We start from the raw sequence: 20,704 nt of genomic DNA, 5'->3' as shown, positions 1-20,704 counted from the left end.
ATGCCTTCTTATTTAAATGTGTTGAATGTCTTACCTGTGAAATGTCAAGTAAATTTTAGAGTATTGGAGTCTGATACTCAGTTAGACGATGATGTCGATGTGGAGATTCCAATTACTTCTGTTCAGGAAGCTGCTAGCAGGTATATTAATACGTTATATGGTTACTTTATTGGCAAGCGAGTGGCATTCCCTGTAGTGCAAAACTATGCTACGAATGTGTGAAAGAAGTTCGGATTAGAAAAGATTATGATGAATTCACATGGTTTTTTCTTTTTCAAGTTTGATTCAGCTAAGGGTATGAGTGAGGTTATGGAGGGAGGACCATGGATGATTCGTGGGATGCCAATTATTTTAAACAAATGGTCTTCGGACGTGACGTTAACTAAGGAGAATCTATGTAAGGTTCCTGTTTGGGTAAAGTTACATGACGTGCCACTTGCGGGGTATACAGAAGATGGTTTGAGTGCGACAGCTACTAAGCTCGGAAGACCCATGATGTTGGATTCATTTACGAGTACGATGTGTCTAGAATCGTAGGGTCATCCAAATAATGCACGAGCCATGATAGAAGTGGATGCTCAAAGGGAGTTTAGGGAATCGCTTCGAATTGCTATGCCTAGCTTGTCCGGTAATGAGAAATCTACGAGTGTTGTACGGGTGGAATATGAATGGAAACCTCCAAGATGTTCGGGTTGCAAGGTGTTTGGTCACAAGGATGTTGAATGCCCGAGGAATATTCCTGTAGTTACTGAGAACCTTAAACATGGGGACGATAGATTCCATATTGTTGGTAAAAAACAAGGTAAGAGTAAAGTGGGTGATCAGAATGCGAAAATGGGTGGTGGGAATAAACAAAAATCAAAGTTAGTTTACCGCCCAGTTATTAAGACGAATTCTCAGAATGTGGAGAATAGGAAAAACATGAAAATGGATGCTAGTGGACCAAGTAATAATAAAAATGTTGTGCAAATTGACAATGCATATGCTGCTCTAAATAATTTAAATGAAGATGAATTATTTCATGGTCCAAAGAGTGGTAATATAAATGCAGAAGATAATGACAGTGATGTCGAGGAACAGGTAGATGAAACAACAGAATTCATGGCTGCGAAAACTTCTGAGGGGGCAAGCACTCACGGTAAACGAGTTTCCCATGGATAGTATCGCTTCGTGGAATATTAGGGGTTTGAATCGCGTCCCCAAACAAAACGAGATTATTAAGGTGGTGAACGATTGTAAGTTAAGTGTTTGTGCTATTCTTGAGTCCCATGTGCAGGTGAATAAACTTACAAATGTCTGTAGTAAAGTGTTTCCTAGGTGAAATTGGTCTTCGAATGCCAGTCTATGCAAAGCTGGTACTCGTATAATTCTTGGTTGGAACCCGGATGTGGTTAATGTTATGGTGCTTGCGATGTCAGATCAAGTGGTGCATTGTCAAGTTCATTCTGTTGTTGGTGACTTAAAGTTGTATGTTTCATTCATATATGCGCATAATTACTACATTCATAGAAGATCTTTGTGGAATGAATTGGGAGCACATCAGGTGTTCGTGGCAAATAATCCATGGGTCATTATGGGTGATTTTAATGCATCTCTCACGTTGGATGATTCTTCAAATGGCCCGTCATCCATGTCCATTGCGATGAGGGAATTTAAAGAATGTGTAGATCACCTTTGTATGACGGATGTTAACCATATGGGTCTTCAATTTACTTGGAATCAACGTTCGCACTCCTTGACTGGTGTATTGAAGAAGATAGATCGTATTATGGCTAATGCGGAGTTTTTTCACGAGTATGCTAATGCGTATGCAGTTTTTCATCCTTATAGAATTTCGGACCATAGCCCGACTGTGTTAAAATTCCCCAGTTTGCAGAGGTCTCGTCCTAAACCGTTTAAATTTAGTAACTTTGTAACTTCGCATGATGATTTTCATGAGACGGTTGAATGGGGCTGTTCGGTGGAGGTCCAAGGTGTTCGTATGTTTCAGGTTGTTAAAAAGCTTAGATCTTTAAAGAAACCTCTTCGAAAACTTTCGTGGAGTAAGGGTAATTTACATGAGCGAGTGGTTAAGTTGCGTAACGATCTTGATTTAGCCCAAATTAATCTTGATAGAGACCATAGCTCGATTACTTTGCGTGAGGTGGAAAGCAATACTTTGAAAGATTTTAATGAAGCCGTGCTTATCGAAGAAAAATTTTTAAAGCAGAAAGCAAAGATAGAATGGTTACGAGCGAGAGACAATAACTCTAGTTATTTTTATAATGTTGTTAAAGCTAAAACGCATAGAAGTCGAATTCAAGTTATTGAGGATGATATGGGACAATTTGTTGAAGGGGCTGCTGTGCCAAATATTTTTGTTAATCATTTTAATTCTTTTATTGGTACAACTTGTCCTACTGATCCTATTTTGAGCCCAGATGATCTATTTGTCACAAAGATTGATGAGGCTAAAGCTTTATTAATGGTTAGGGAGGTGGATGCAGCTGAGATTAAGAGAGCTGTATTTGATTTAGGTCTTGATAAGTCTCCAGGCCCCGATGGGTTTACAACGGAATTTTTTCGAGCTGCTTGGGATATAGTAGGGGATGATGTTACTGCCACGGTCAAGCAATTTTTTCTGAACAGAAAGTTGCTATCCGAAATAAATCATACTATTCTTTCTTTGTTGCTGAAAGTAAAGACCCCGACAAAGGTTACCGACTATCGTCCTATTTCGTGTTGCAATGTCATTTATAAATTTATTAGTAAGATTATTACCAATCGTATAAAGGATAGTGATAGTGCTCCAAATGATCATATATTTAGTCAAAATATTCTTCCAATATGTAAAGTTTTTAGTTGTAATTGTTCTATTTTTAAGTTATAATCATTTAAATAAATAAGTGCGAAGACGAAAGACGAAAATGAAGATTTGAAGACAAAAACGTCCAAAATGCTCAAACGTACAAGTTACTCTCCAAATGATACTATTTATTGATGATTAACGTCTCAATATTGATAAGAGTACAAGTAACGGAACGCAAAGTACAAGATATCTAAGCATAAGAAAAGACGTTCGAAAATCCAGAACCGAGACATAAACCGAGTATCAACGTACGAGTCAACGGAACTAAAATTACAAGTCAACTATGCACAAGAATATAATATAATATATATATATATAATTACATAATGTTATATATATATATATATATATATATTATAAAAATCAGCAGCCCACGTTTTGAATTCAAATGGTGAGCTGAAACTCGAAACTCCATGATCGCGGAGCTGCAAAGGGTAAAACCTCCACGATCGCGGAGCAACACAGTGTAGTGACCCGAATTTTTCTATGTTTATATATATTAATTGAGATTGATATTTACATGATTAAATGTTTCCAACATGTTAAGCAATCAAACTTGTTAAGACTTGATTAATTAAAATATGTTTCATATAGACAATTGACCACCCAAGTTGACCGGTGATTCACGAACGTTAAAACTTGTAAAAACTATATGATGACATATATATGGATATATATATAGTTAACATGATACTATGATAAGTAAACATATCATTAAGTATATTAACAATGAACTACATATGTATAAACAAGACTACTAACTTAATGATTTTTAAACGAGACATATATGTAACGATTATCGTTGTAAAGACATTTAATGTATATATATCATATTAAGAGATATTCATACATGATAATATCATGATAATATAATAATTTAAAATCTCATTTGATATTATAAACATTGGGTTAACAACATTTAACAAGATCGTTAACCTAAAGGTTTCAAAACAACACTTACATGTAACGACTAACGATGACTTAACGACTCAGTTAAAATGTATATACATGTAGTGTTTTAATATGTATTTATACACTTTTGAAAGACTTCAATACACTTATCAAAATACTTCTACTTAACAAAAATGCTTACAATTACATCCTCGTTCAGTTTCATCAACAATTCTACTCGTATGCACCCGTATTCGTACTCGTACAATACACAGCTTTTAGATGTATGTACTATTGGTATATACACTCCAATGATAAGCTCTTAGCAGCCCATGTGAGTCACCTAACACATGTGGGAACCATCATTTGGCAACTAGCATGAAATATCTCATAAAATTATAAAAATATGAGTAATCATTCATGACTTATTTACATGAAAACAAAATTACATATCCTTTATATCTAATCCATACACCAACGACCAAAAACACCTACAAAAACTTTCATTCTTCAATTTTCTTCATCTAATTGATCTCTCTCAAGTTCTATCTTCAAGTTCTAAGTGTTCTTCATATATTCTACAAGTTCTAGTTACATAAAATCAAGAATACTTTCAAGTTTGCTAGCTCACTTCCAATCTTGTAAGGTGATCATCCAACCTCAAGAAATCTTTGTTTCTTACAGTAGGTTATCATTCTAATACAAGGTAATAATCATATTCAAACTTTGGTTCAATTTCTATAACTATAACAATCTTATTTCAAGTGATGATCTTACTTGAACTTGTTTTCGTGTCATGATTCTGCTTCAAGAACTTCGAGCCATCCAAGGATCCGTTGAAGCTAGATCCATTTTTCTCTTTTCTAGTAGGTTTATCCAAGGAACTTAAGGTAGTAATGATGTTCATAACATCATTCGATTCATACATAGAAAGCTATCTTATTCGAAGGTTTAAACTTGTAATCACTAGAACATAGTTTAGTTAATTCTAAACTTGTTCGCAAACAAAAGTTAATCCTTCTAACTTGACTTTTAAAATCAACTAAACACATGTTATATATCTATATGATATGCTAACTTAATGATTTAAAACCTGAAAACACGAAAAACACCGTAAAACCGGATTTACACCGTCGTAGTAACACCGCGGGCTGTTTTGGGTTAGTTAATTAAAAACTATGATAAACTTTGATTTTTATTCTGAGAAAATGATTTTTATTATGAACATGAAACTATATCCAAAAATTATGGTTAAACTCAAAGTGGAAGTATGTTTTCTAAAATGGTCATCTAGACGTCGTTCTTTCGACTGAAATGACTACCTTTACAAAAACGACTTGTAACTTATATTTCCGACTATAAACCTATACTTTTTCTGTTTAGATTCTCAAAATAGAGTTCAATATGAAACCATAGCAATTTGATTCACTCAAAACGGATTTAAAATGAAGAAGTTATGGGTAAAACAAGATTGGATAATTTTTCTCATTTTAGCTACGTGAAAATTGGTAACAAATCTATTCGAACCATAACTTAATCAACTTGTATTGTATATTATGTAATCTTGAGATACCATAGACACGTATACAATGTTTCGACCTATCATGTCGACACATCTATATATATTTCGGAACAACCATAGACACTCTATATGTGAATGTTGGAGTTAGCTATACAGGGTTGAGGTTGATTCCAAAATATATATAGTTTGAGTTGTGATCAATACTGAGATACGTATACACTGGGTCGTGGATTGATTCAAGATAATATTTATCGATTTATTTCTGTACATCTAACTGTGGACAACTAGTTGTAGGTTACTAACGAGGACAGCTGACTTAATAAACTTAAAACATCAAAATATATTAAAAGTGTTGTAAATATATTTTGAACATACTTTGATATATATGTATATATTGTTATAGGTTCGTAAATCAACCAGTGGCCAAGTCTTACTTCCCGACGAAGTAAAAATCTGTGAAAGTGAGTTATAGTCCCACTTTTAAAATCTAATATTTTTGGGATGAGAATACATGCAGGTTTTATAAATGATTTACAAAATAGACACAAGTACGAGAAACTACATTCTATGGTTGAATTATCGAAATCGAATATGCCCCTTTTTATTAAGTCTGGTAATCTAAGAATTAGGGAACAGACACCCTAATTGACGCGAATCCTAAAGATAGATCTATTGGGTTTAACAAACCCCATCCAAAGTACCGGATGCTTTAGTACTTCGAAATTTATATCATATCCAAAGGGTGTCCCGGAATGATGGGGATATTCTTATATATGCATCTTGTTAATGTCGGTTACCAGGTGTTCACCATATGAATGATTTTTATCTCTATGTATGGAATGTGTATTGAAATATGAAATCTTGTGGTCTATTATTATGATTTGATATATATAGGTTAAACCTATAACTCACCAACATTTTTGTTGACGTTTTAAGCATGTTTATTCTCAGGTGATTATTAAGAGCTTCCGCTGTCGCATACTTAAATAAGGACGAGATTTGGAGTCCATGCTTGTATGATATTGTGTAAAAACTGCATTCAAGGAACTTATTTTGTTGTAACATATTTGTATTGTAAACCATTATGTAATGGTCGTGTGTAAACAGGATATTTTAGATTATCATTATTTGATAATCTACGTAAAGCTTTTTTAAAACCTTTATCTATGAAATAAAGGTTATGGTTTGTTTTAAAAATGAATGCAGTCTTTGAAAAACGTCTCATATAGAGGTCAAAACCTCGCAACGAAATCAATTAATATGGAACGTTTTTAATCAATAAGAACGGGACATTTCAGTTGGTATCCGAGCGTTGGTCTTAGAGAACCAGAATTTTGCATTAGTGTGTCTTATCGAGTTTGTTAGGATGCATTAGTGAGTCTGGACTTCGACCGTGTTTACTTGAAAAATGATTGCTTAACAAATTTTGTTGGAAACTATATATTTTTAACATGTGAATATTATGTGATATATTAATCTCTTAACGCGTTTGATATTATGTGATAGATGTCTACCTCTAGAAAAAGTCCCATTGACTCACCTAATAATAATGAAGAGTCAAATGTAAATTGGAATGATTCGTGGACTGATTCACAAGTTCCCGAAGAGGAACCGGAAGAAGAGTCGGAACCGGAAGAAGAATCGGAACCGGAAGAAGAATCGGAACCAGATGAAGAAATAGAACCGGCGGGGGAAATAATAAAACGGTTAAGTAAAAGAAAATCCTCAACCAACCGACCAAGGTTAATTATGGTCAATGGTGTTTCCGCCAAGGAAGCAAAATATTGGGAGGATTACCAATTCTCTGATGAATCGGATTCCGACGAGAATTCCGATGATGTTATAGAAATTACCCCAACTGAATTTAAAAAGGCAAAAGAAAATAATAAGGGAAAGGGCATAAAAATAGAGAAATCTAATTCCAACCCCGATGAACTTTATATGTATCGTCAACCCCCGAAGTCCTTAAGTTGTAACAATGACCCGGGAACCTCTAAACCACCAGGTTTTTCTAAACCAATGTGGAAAATTACGGCTCGTATTAGGGGAACATCATATATCCCTAGAAACTTGGCAAAACGAACCAAAACCGAAGAAGAAGAAACAAGCGAGTCGGAATAAGATAGTTGTATTCGTGTGGTGTAATATATGTAATATAGTGTGCTTATGCTTTATGATATATGTAAAAATTGCTTGTATTAAATAAGTATTTTTTTTTATGAAGCTAACTCTTGTCTATTTTACAGTATAAAAACACAAAATGGATAGACAACCCAATATTTTAAGAGACCTATCCGGAGACATGATTGATGAAATCTTGTCTAGAGTCGGTCAGAATTCTTCGGCACAACTATCTAAGGCGAGATCAGTTTGTAAGACATTCGAAGAACGTTCCAAGAATGCCTTGGTTTATAAAAGGCTTTCGTTCGAAAGATGGGGGATATCACATTGGGAAATCCATAAGTTACGATGTGTTTACTTTGACGCATATATTGCGGGGAACCCAAATGCTATTTTACGCAATGGGTTAAGAAATTATTTTGACTCAATATATCCGAATATTGGACTTCGTGATTTAGAAAAAGCGGCTAACATGCAACATAAAGAAGCATGTTATGCTTACGGATTAGTAATGTTCGCTTCTCACCAAAGTGAGAACAAGAACATCGGCCTACAACTATTAAACAAAACGTTCCCACAAGTGACGGAGTCGGTAATTGGGGTAAGAAATGAGGTTTTTAGATTGTTACGGGACTGTTGGACATTACGTAACCCTCGTCCCTTTGACGACGTTACAACACGCTGTCTTATCAACGGCCATAACGGTTATGTTCCACAAGACCAAGGATGGGAAGTAGTCCTAGTAAAACCAGAATGCATGACTTGTTTCTGGATGTATGAATTACGTGTCTTTATTGCCTTTGCTGAACGACTTGTGTACTAGCTAGAATTATCTTCACAACTATCTTGTATCAAAGTTATTGTGTGCTATATTTCATGCTTTATGTAAAATAAGCGGTATTGTAAGTTTGTAAAATATTGTATAAAAGTTTGAACGCGAAATATTATTATAATCAGTTTTTCATATAGAATTGTAGTAGTTGAATTGTATATTAGCTACTAAGTATGAACTTAACGGGTAGGTACTACCCGAATTTAAACTTATAAAACGCTAATATGAAGAAAAAGCTTTTATAAATGAGTTCATATTATGTTACGAAATACTATTAACTACTCTTAATATTCTGTATGATTAACTTGTTCCATTCGACTATTTTGAAGGAAATGGCACCGACTACTCGACACACCGTGAATATGAATGAAGAGGAATTCCGTACTTTTCTAGCTTCAAACATAGCCGCAGTACAGGCTGCGCTACATACCAACAATATCCTTGGATCTAGCAGTACAGGAAATCGTGTAGGATGCACCTACAAAGAATTCACTGCCTGCAAACCTTTGGAATTTGATGGAACCGAAGGACCGATCGGATTGAAACGGTGGACCGAGAAGGTCGAATCGGTGTTTGCCATAAGTAAGTGTACTGAAGAGGACAAAGTAAAGTACGCTACGCATACCTTCACAGGTTCTGCGTTAACATGGTGGAATACCTATCTAGAGCAAGTGGGACAAGACGATGCGTACGCACTACCGTGGTCAGCATTCAAGCACTTGATGAACGAGAAGTACCGTCCCAGAACCGAGGTCAATAAGCTCAAGACAGAACTTAGAGGGTTACGAACCCAAGGATTTGATATTACCACGTACGAAAGACGATTCACAGAATTGTGCCTATTGTGTCCGGGAGCATTCGAAGATGAGGAAGAGAAGATCGACGCGTTTGTGAAAGGATTACCGGAAAGAATCCAAGAAGATATAAGTTCACACGAGCCCGCCTCCATACAACAGGCATGTAGAATGGCTCACAAACTAGTGAACCAGATTGAAGAAAGAATTAAAGAACATACTGCTGAAGAGGCCAATGTGAAGCAAGTCAAAAGAAAGTGGGAGGAAAACGGTGATAAGAATCACCAATACAACAACAACAGTAATTATAACAATAATCGCAACAACTATCCTAACAATCGCAACATCAATCGCAACTACAACAAACGGCCCAACAACAACAACAACAACAACAACAGCAACCACAACAATCATCTTAACAACAATAATAACCGCAACAACAACAACAATCAGAAGCAGCTATGCCAAAGGTGTGAAAAGTATCACTCGGGGTTCTGCACCAAATTTTGCAACAAGTGTAAAAGAAATGGTCATAGCGCGGCGAAGTGTGATGTCTACGGACCAGGGGTTAACAGAAAGAAAGAAACAAATGGTGTCGGAACGAGTAATGGCGGAGCAAGTAGTGTCGGAGCAAGTTATGCCAATGTAGTTTGTTATAAATGTGGAAAACCGGGCCACATTATTAGAAATTGCCCGAACCAGGAGAACACGAATGGACAAGGCCGCGGAAGAATTTTCAATATTAATGCGGCAGAGGCACAGGAAGACCCGGAGCTTGTTACGGGTACGTTTCTTATTGACAATAAATCTGCTTACGTTTTATTTGATTCGGGTGCGGATAGAAGCTATATGAGTAGAGATTTTTGTGCTAAATTAAGTTGTCCATTGACGCCTTTGGATAGTAAATTTTTACTCGAATTAGCAAATGGTAAATTAATTTCAGCAGATAATATATGTCGGAATCGAGAAATTAAACTGGTTAACGAAACATTTAAGATTGACTTGATACCAGTAGAGTTACTGAGTTTTGATGTGATAATCGGTATGGACTGGTTGAAAGAAGTGAAAGCAGAAATCGTTTGTTACAAAAATGCAATTCGCATTATAAGAGAAAAAGAAAAACCCTTAATGGTGTACGGAAAAAAGGGCAACACGAAGCTACATCTTATTAGTAATTTGAAGGCACAAAAACTAATAAGAAAAGGTTGCTATGCTGTTCTAGCACACGTCGAGAAAGTACAAACTGAAGAAAAGAGCATCAATGATGTTCCCATTGCAAAAGAATTTCCCGATGTATTTCCGAAAGAATTATCGGGATTACCCCCACATCGATCCGTTGAATTTCAAATAGATCTTGTACCAGGAGCTGCACCAATAGCTCGTGCTCCTTACAGACTCGCACCCAGCGAGATGAAAGAACTACAAAGCCAATTACAAGAACTTTTAGAGCGTGGTTTCATTCGACCAAGCACATCACTGTGGGGAGCTCCTGTTTTGTTTGTCAAGAAGAAAGATGGTACATTCAGGTTGTGTATCGACTACCGAGAGTTGAACAAACTTACCATCAAGAACCGCTACCCACTACCGAGAATCGACGACTTATTTGATCAACTACAAGGCTCGTCTGTTTATTCAAAGATTGACTTACGTTCCGGGTATCATCAAATGCGGGTGAAAGAAGATGATATTCCAAAGACTGCTTTCAGAACACGTTACGGTCATTACGAGTTTATGGTCATGCCATTTGGTTTAACTAATGCACCAGCTGTGTTCATGGACCTTATGAACCGAGTGTGTGGACCATACCTTGACAAGTTTGTCATTGTTTTCATTGATGACATACTTATTTACTCAAAGAATGACCAAGAACACGGTGAACATTTGAGAAAGGTGTTAGAAGTATTGAGGAAGGAAGAATTGTACGCTAAATTTTCAAAGTGTGCATTTTGGTTGGAAGAAGTTCAATTCCTCGGTCACATAGTGAACAAAAAAGGTATTAAGGTGGATCCGGCAAAGATAGAAACTGTTGAAAAGTGAAACCCCGAAAACTCCGAAACACATACGCCAGTTTTTAGGACTAGCTGGTTACTACAGAAGGTTCATCCAAGACTTTTCCAGAATAGCAAAACCCTTGACTGCATTAACGCATAAAGGGAAGAAATTTGAATGGAAGGATGAACAAGAGAAAGCGTTTCAGTTATTGAAGAAAAAGCTAACTACGGCACCTATATTGTCATTGCCTGAAGGGAATGATGATTTTGTGATTTATTGTGACGCATCAAAGCAAGGTCTCGGTTGTGTATTAATGCAACGAACGAAGGTGATTGCTTATGCGTCTAGACAATTGAAGATTCACGAGCAAAATTATACGACGCATGATTTGGAATTAGGTGCGGTTGTTTTTGCATTAAAGACTTGGAGGCACTACTTATATGGGGTCAAAAGTATTATATATACCGACCACAAAAGTCTTCAACACATATTTAATCAGAAACAACTGAATATGAGGCAGCGTAGGTGGATTGAATTGTTGAATGATTACGACTTTGAGATTCGTTACCACCCGGGGAAGGCAAATGTGGTAGCCGATGCCTTGAGCAGGAAGGACAGAGAACCCATTCGAGTAAAATCTATGAATATAATGATTCATAATAACCTTACTACTCAAATAAAGGAGGCGCAACAAGGAGTTTTAAAAGAGGGAAATTTAAAGGATGAAATACCCAAAGGATCGGAGAAGCATCTTAATATTTGGGAAGATGGAACCCGGTATAGGGCTGAAAGGATTTGGGTACCAAAATTTAGAGATATGAGAGAAATGGTACTTAGAGAAGCTCATAAAACCAGATACTCAATACATCCTGGAACGGGGAAGATGTACAAGGATCTCAAGAAACATTTTTGGTGGCCGGGTATGAAAGCCGATGTTGCTAAATACGTAGGAGAATGTTTGACGTGTTCTAAGGTCAAAGCTGAGCATCAGAAACCATCAGGTCTACTTCAACAACCCGAAATCCCAGAATGGAAATGGGAAAACATTACCATGGATTTCATCACTAAATTGCCAAGGACTGCAAGTGGTTTTGATACTATTTGGGTAATAGTTGATCGTCTCACCAAATCAGCACACTTCCTGCCAATAAGAGAAGATGACAAGATGGAGAAGTTAGCACGACTGTATTTGAAGGAAGTCGTCTCCAGACATGGAATACCAATATCTATTATCTCTGATAGGGATGGCAGATTTATTTCAAGATTCTGGCAGACATTACAGCAAGCATTAGGAACTCGTCTAGACATGAGTACTGCCTATCATCCACAAACTGATGGGCAGAGCGAAAGGACGATACAAACGCTTGAAGACATGCTACGAGCATGTGTTATTGATTTCGGAAACAGTTGGGATCGACATCTACCGTTAGCAGAATTTTCCTACAATAACAGCTACCATTCAAGCATTGAGATGGCGCCGTTTGAAGCACTTTATGGTAGAAAGTGTAGGTCTCCGATTTGTTGGAGTGAAGTGGGGGATAGACAGATTACGGGTCCGGAGATTATACAAGAAACTACCGAGAAGATCATCCAAATTCAACAACGGTTGAAAACCGCCCAAAGTCGACAAAAGAGCTACGCTGACATTAAAAGAAAAGATATAGAATTTGAAATTGGAGAGATGGTCATGCTTAAAGTTGCACCTTGGAAAGGCGTTGTTCGATTTTGTAAACGAGGGAAATTAAATCCAAGGTATATTGGACCATTCAAGATTATTGATCGTGTCGGACCAGTAGCTTACCGACTTGAGTTACCTCAACAACTCGCGGCTGTACATAACACTTTCCACGTCTCGAATTTGAAGAAATGTTTTGCTAAAGAAGATCTCACTATTCCGTTAGATGAAATCCAAATCAACGAAAAACTTCAATTCATCGAAGAACCCGTCGAAATAATGGATCGTGAGGTTAAAAGACTTAAGCAAAACAAGATACCAATTGTTAAGGTTCGATGGAATGCTCGTAGAGGACCCGAGTTCACCTGGGAGCGTGAAGATCAGATGAAGAAGAAATACCCGCATCTATTTCCAGAAGATTCGTCAACACCTTCAACAGCTTAAAATTTCGGGACGAAATTTATTTAACGGGTAGGTACTGTAGTGACCCGAACTTTTCTATGTTTATATATATTAATTGAGATTGATATTTACATGATTAAATGTTTCCAACATGTTAAGCAATCAAACTTGTTAAGACTTGATTAATTAAAATATGTTTCATATAGACAATTGACCACCCAAGTTGACCGGTGATTCACGAACGTTAAAACTTGTAAAAACTATATGATGACATATATATGGATATATATATAGTTAACATGATACTATGATAAGTAAACATATCATTAAGTATATTAACAATGAACTACATATGTATAAACAAGACTACTAACTTAATGATTTTTAAACGAGACATATATGTAACGATTATCGTTGTAAAGACATTTAATGTATATATACCATATTAAGAGATATTCATACATGATAATATCATGATAATATAATAATTTAAAATCTCATTTGATATTATAAACATTGGGTTAACAACATTTAACAAGATCGTTAACCTAAAGGTTTCAAAACAACACTTACATGTAACGACTAACGATGACTTAACGACTCAGTTAAAATGTATATACATGTAGTGTTTTAATATGTATTTATAAACTTTTGAAAGACTTCAATACACTTATCAAAATACTTCTACTTAACAAAAATGCTTACAATTACATCCTCGTTCAGTTTCATCAACAATTCTACTCGTATGCACCCGTATTCGTACTCGTACAATACACAGCTTTTAGATGTATGTACTATTGGTATATACACTCCAATGATAAGCTCTTAGCAGCCCATGTGAGTCACCTAACACATGTGGGAACCATCATTTGGCAACTAGCATGAAATATCTCATAAAATTACAAAAATATGAGTAATCATTCATGACTTATTTACATGAAAACAAAATTACATATCCTTTATATCTAATCCATACACCAACGACCAAAAACACCTACAAACACTTTCATTCTTCAATTTTCTTCATCTAATTGATCTCTCTCAAGTTCTATCTTCAAGTTCTAAGTGTTCTTCATATATTCTACAAGTTCTAGTTACATAAAATCAAGAATACTTTCAAGTTTGCTAGCTCACTTCCAATCTTGTAAGGTGATCATCCAACCTCAAGAAATCTTTGTTTCTTACAGTAGGTTATCATTCTAATACAAGGTAATAATCATATTCAAACTTTGGTTCAATTTCTATAACTATAACAATCTTATTTCAAGTGATGATCTTACTTGAACTTGTTTTCGTGTCATGATTCTGCTTCAAGAACTTCGAGCCATCCAAGGATCCGTTGAAGCTAGATCCATTTTTCTCTTTTCTAGTAGGTTTATCCAAGGAACTTAAGGTAGTAATGATGTTCATAACATCATTCGATTCATACATAGAAAGCTATCTTATTCGAAGGTTTAAACTTGTAATCACTAGAACATAGTTTAGTTAATTCTAAACTTGTTCGCAAACAAAAGTTAATCCTTCTAACTTGACTTTTAAAATCAACTAAACACATGTTCTATATCTATATGATATGCTAACTTAATGATTTAAAACCTGAAAACACGAAAAACACCGTAAAACCGGATTTACACCGTCGTAGTAACACCGCGGGCTGTTTTGGGTTAGTTAATTAAAAACTATGATAAACTTTGATTTTTATTCTGAGAAAATGATTTTTATTATGAACATGAAACTATATCCAAAAATTATGGTTAAACTCAAAGTGGAAGTATGTTTTCTAAAATGGTCATCTAGACGTCGTTCTTTCGACTGAAATGACTACCTTTACAAAAACGACTTGTAACTTATATTTCCGACTATAAACCTATACTTTTTATGTTTAGATTCTCAAAATAGAGTTCAATATGAAACCATAGCAATTTGATTCACTCAAAACGGATTTAAAATGAAGAAGTTATGGGTAAAACAAGATTGGATAATTTTTCTCATTTTAGCTACGTGAAAATTGGTAACAAATCTATTCCAACCATAACTTAATCAACTTGTATTGTATATTATGTAATCTTGAGATACCATAGACACGTATACAATGTTTCGACCTATCATGTCGACACATCTATATATATTTCGGAACAATCATAGACACTCTATATGTGAATGTTGGAGTTAGCTATACAGGGTTGAGGTTGATTCCAAAATATATATAGTTTGAGTTGTGATCAATACTGAGATACGTATACACTGGGTCGTGGATTGATTCAAGATAATATTTATCGATTTATTTCTATACATCTAACTGTGGACAACTAGTTGTAGGTTACTAACGAGGACAGCTGACTTAATAAACTTAAAACATCAAAATATATTAAAAGTGTTGTAAATATATTTTGAACATACTTTGATATATATGTATATATTGTTATAGGTTCGTGAATCAACCAGTGGCCAAGTCTTACTTCCCGACGAAGTAAAAATCTGTGAAAGTGAGTTATAGTCCCACTTTTAAAATCTAATATTTTTGGGATGAGAATACATGCAGGTTTTATAAATGATTTACAAAATAGACACAAGTACGAGAAACTACATTCTATGGTTGAATTATCGAAATCGAATATGCCCCTTTTTATTAAGTCTGGTAATCTAAGAATTAGGGAACAGACACCCTAATTGACGCGAATCCTAAAGATAGATCTATTGGGTTTAACAAACCCCATCCAAAGTACCGGATGCTTTAGTACTTCGAAATTTATATCATATCCGAAGGGTGTCCCGGAATGATGGGGATATTCTTATATATGCATCTTGTTAATGTCGGTTACCAGGTGTTCACCATATGAATGATTTTTATCTCTATGTATGGAATGTGTATTGAAATATGAAATCTTGTGGTCTATTATTATGATTTGATATATATAGGTTAAACCTATAACTCACCAACATTTTTGTTGACGTTTTAAGCATGTTTATTCTCAGGTGATTATTAAGAGCTTCCGCTGTCGCATACTTAAATAAGGACGAGATTTGGAGTCCATGCTTGTATGATATTGTGTAAAACTGCATTCAAGAAACTTATTTTGTTGTAACATATTTGTATTGTAAACCATTATGTAATGGTCGTGTGTAAACAGGATATTTTAGATTATCATTATTTGATAATCTACGTAAAGCTTTTTAAAACCTTTATCTATGAAATAAAGGTTATGGTTTGTTTTAAAAATGAATGCAGTCTTTGAAAAACGTCTCATATAGAGGTCAAAACCTCGCAACGAAATCAATTAATATGGAACGTTTTTAATCAATAAGAACGGGACATTTCACACAGGATCAATTTGGCCTATAAAAGCTCGAGCATTCTGCCGAATCCTTCACCCCTTTTTCTTTCTTTCTATCTACGAATTATATATATATATATATATATATATATATATATATATATATATATATATATATATATATAATTTTAATTTTAATTGTAATTTAAGTTTAATAACAATTGGGTTATTGTAAAAAATGTTTTACGGGTTTTAAAGTCGGAACTCTGTCCGTGTAACGCTACCCAATTAATAATCACTGTAAGCTATGTTCTTCCTTTTTAAATTAATGTCTCGTAGCTAAGTTATTATTATGCTTATTTAAGCCGAAGTAATCGTGATGTTAGACTAAATATTAAGAAGGGGTTATTGGGCTTTGGACCATAATTGGGGTTTGGACAAAAGACCGACACTTGTGGAAATTGGACTATAGGCTATTAATGGGCTTTATATTTGTTTAACTGAATGATAGTTCGTTAATTTAATATAGAGATTTACAATTTGACGTATCTATAAATAACCACATACACTCGATCGGATACGATGGGCAGTATATTTATAAATACTAATAATTGTTCATTTGACTGGACACGGGAATGGATTAATAGTCAATGGACTCATTAAAACAGGGGTGGATTATATACAAGGATAATTGGTGTAATTGTTAACAACGTATTAAAACCTTGGATTACACACAGTCGATAACCTGGTGTAATCATTAACAAAGTATTAAGACCTTGTTACAGTTTAAATTCCCAATTAGTTAGAATATTTGACTTCGGGTATAAGGGTAGTTTGACGAGGACACTCGCACTTTATGTTTATAACCGATGGACTATTATGGACAAAAACCAGATGGACGTATCAAATAAACCAGGATAAAGGAAAATTAACCCATGGTAATAAATTAAAATCAAAACGTCAAACATCATGATTACGGAAGTTTAAATAAGCATAATTATTTTATTTCATATCTCATCGTACTTTTAATTATCGTCATTTAATTTCTGTTATTTATTTTATGCATTTTAAATATCGTCATTTTAATTATCGTCATTTATATTTAAGCTTGATATAAAAATTGACAAACCGGTCGTTAAACAGTAAAATCCCCCTTTTACATATTATTATATATAATTATATATATTTTGTACAAATATAGTTTTATAAAAATATAGTACATAATCACTAGCTCCCTGTGGAACGAATCGGACTTACTAAAAACTACACTACTCTACGATTAGGTACACTGCCTATAGTGTTGTAGCAAGGTTTAGGTATATCTCATCTATAAATAAATTAATTAAAACTTGTATCATATTTTGTAGTATTTTGTAGTAAACTATAATAGTATTTCGTACGCCTCCGCTGACACATCAAGTTTTTGGAGCCGCTGCCGGGGACTCGGTGAAAAACGCTATATTAAAACTATATTTTTGTAAAAATATATAATTTCTTATTTATATTTTGTATTTATTATAAAATAATAATAATAATAATAATAATAAAAAGAAATAGAAAAAATATATATTTTTAAGACTTTATTTATAAAATTAAAAAGTACTTTTATTTTTAAGATTTTAAAATATAAGTTTATTATATTTTATATAAATATTCTATAAATATTTTCTATAATTTAAAATCAGAAAAAAATCAAATAAATATTAAAAACTAAACAGGGCCGGAGCCTAAATCGAAGCCCAAAAATTAAGCCCACGTAATTAATTATATTAATTGGGGCGAACTATTTAAGCCCAACAAAGGAGTCCGGTTACTGTACTACTCAGCGATCGAGGAGAAAGGCAGAGAGAAACCACAGCGATCGCGTAGCTGGTCTGACAGGTACACCCTAGCAACATTAATTACAAATTAGGGTTAATAATAATTAATATTTTTTACTTAGGGTTTTTAATTAATTATATATATTTATATCTAGTTTTAATTTAAGTTGTAATTTTAAGTTTTAATTATTATTATTAATTATATAGATTAATATTTTTATATAATAATAATATAAAAATAATATTTTTATAAAATTTGTATTTTTATCATTTTAGTTATAATATATATTTTTATCCTTTATTTCGTATTATTTGTCATTCGTAATTAGTTTTAAGTTAGTTTTTGCCGTAGTTATTTTTAGATTCCTAGATTTTTAGGCTTTGCCGTAAAATCCCTTAAGTTCTTTTCTTTAGATTAAGATTTAGGCGCTTTAGAATTTTGCGACGCAGTTTTTAGATTTTAGTGCCTAATTAAGTTATTGCCGTTTTGGATATAGAGTTTCTTTTAAGCTTTAATACCTTTAGACGCAATTTTTAATTTTTAGTTTTTAGACTTTTAAGTTTCGACGCTTTTCTTTCTTATTTTTCGACGTTTTTCGCGTTTCTTTTTCTTTCTCAGTTCTACGCTCTAGTTTTTAGGACATAGATTTTTATTTCAAAATTTTGACAAAAAATTATTGTAAGAAATTAAATTGATAGACATCCAATTTTTCTGGTTCGTTGTAATAGTTGGATTTGTTAGTGGCGAGTTGTGGATTTTCCGATTTAAAGGATCCTGGCTACCTGCTGCATCTATTGACTATTCGAAACGTGGGCAAAATCAAAAAAGTCTATTAATTTGATAACTTATATAATTTTTATTTTTATAACTAAAAGGATATTCAGTGAATGCACCGAGCAAAACGTTCACCACCTTTTATACGTTCACATGTAACCCGATCAAGATATCTAGCCAATATTGTCGCCGTTAATTTTTCTTTAGAATCATCATCAAGTCGAACAAGTACTCCAACTCAAATTTCCGATAATCCATTTTTTGAAACCGACTTCACGATTGAGTAACCAGAAGATATTCAAGGATAATTTCAAGGTCCTGAAGAACCAATCATTCAACCGAAGGTTGTCGAGGAATAAACCATTAAATCAGAATCCTCTAGTGATTCAGATTCAACAAATTCAATCATGAAAAATCTAGAACCTCTAAGTATGGAGGACCGAATGAGAGCCACACGCACTGGCCAAGGTCACGCCATTATTCGGCCAGATGTTAATGTGCCAGATTATGAAATCAAAGGACAAATCCTACATATGGTAACTAATCAATGCCAATTTAGTGGTACGCCAAAAGAAGATCCAAACGAACATCTTCGAACTTTTAATAGGATCTGTACTCTATTCAAAATCAGAGAAGTTGAGGATGAACATCTCATGTTGTTTCCCCAGACTTTAAAGGGAGAAGCCAAAGATTGGTTAGAATTGTTACCTGAAGGAGCGATTGACACATGAGATGTTTTAGTTGAGAAATTTCTTAAAAGATTCTTTCCGGCATCTAAAGCCGTGAGACTTCAAGGAGAAATTGTTACGTTCGCGTAAAAGCCAAATGAAACATTATATGAGGCGTGGACAAGATTCGGAAAGTTATTGAGAGGATGTCCTCAGCACGGTTTAGACACTTATCAAATAGTACAAATATTCTACCAAGGTGTCGACGTCGCTACACGAAAAGACATCGACACAGCAGATGGTGGTTCCATTATGAAGAAAATCACAACCGAAGCTCACAAGATAATTGATAATACAGCCTCCCACTCGCATGAGTGGCATCAAGAAAAAGATATATTTCGTTTATCTAAAGTGGCTAGAGCCGATTCTAGTCATGACTTTGATTCCGTTTCCGCAAAAATAGATGCTTTCGAGAGATGAATGGAAAAGATTACTAAAGATATTCACGCAATACGAATCAGTTGTGAGCAATGCGGTGGACCACACTTAACGAAAGATTGTAATGTTGAACAAACGATGGAACAACGTGAGAATGTTTCCTACATGAACCAAAGGCTGGGAAATAATTATCAAAATAATTATCAACCGCCAAGGCCAAACTTTAATCGAAATCAAAACATTCTTTACAATCCAAATGGACCCAACAATAACTCGTATAACCAACAAGGTCCGAATAACCAACCAACTCAAAACAACACTTTCAATCAACAAAGACCTAACTTGTATAAACCATCACAACAAACCGAAGAGAAAAAGTCAAATCTAGAAGAAATGATGGCAAAGCTAATGGAATCTCAAACACAATTTATTACATCTCAAACCCAAACAAATGAGAGGTTTGATCAGTCATTAAGAACTCAACAAGCTTTCATTTTGAATCTAGAAAAAGACATAGGTACTCTTGCTAGCTTGATGAGTAAGAGGGAATAAGGAAAGCTACCGAGTGATACTGAAGTAAATCCTCAGAATGAGAATGTTAATATGGTTTCAACGAATTCTGAAAAACCAGCACCAGAAGATGGGAAGGTT

The 20,704-nt window shown here is 34.4% G+C and overlaps 1 protein-coding gene across 1 annotated transcript in view; it reads left to right on the top strand.

The window, feature by feature from the left end:
- The first annotated feature begins 561 nt into the window (after window positions 1-561).
- The window catches only part of LOC139869258 (uncharacterized), a 108,199-nt gene continuing 88,056 nt past the window's right edge, over window positions 562-20,704 (top strand). The window contains exons 1-2 of the mRNA XM_071857575.1: window positions 562-1,160; window positions 1,342-2,695. Coding sequence (XP_071713676.1) covers window positions 562-1,160; window positions 1,342-2,695 — 1,953 coding nt within the window. The remainder of the gene's footprint in view (window positions 1,161-1,341; window positions 2,696-20,704) is intronic.

The sequence above is a fragment of the Rutidosis leptorrhynchoides genome, chromosome 9 (genome assembly GCF_046630445.1).
Source record: "Rutidosis leptorrhynchoides isolate AG116_Rl617_1_P2 chromosome 9, CSIRO_AGI_Rlap_v1, whole genome shotgun sequence".
Taxonomy (NCBI): domain Eukaryota; kingdom Viridiplantae; phylum Streptophyta; class Magnoliopsida; order Asterales; family Asteraceae; genus Rutidosis; species Rutidosis leptorrhynchoides.
Note: the sequence above shows the minus strand (reverse complement) of the source record. Positions and strands in the feature narration are given on the sequence as shown.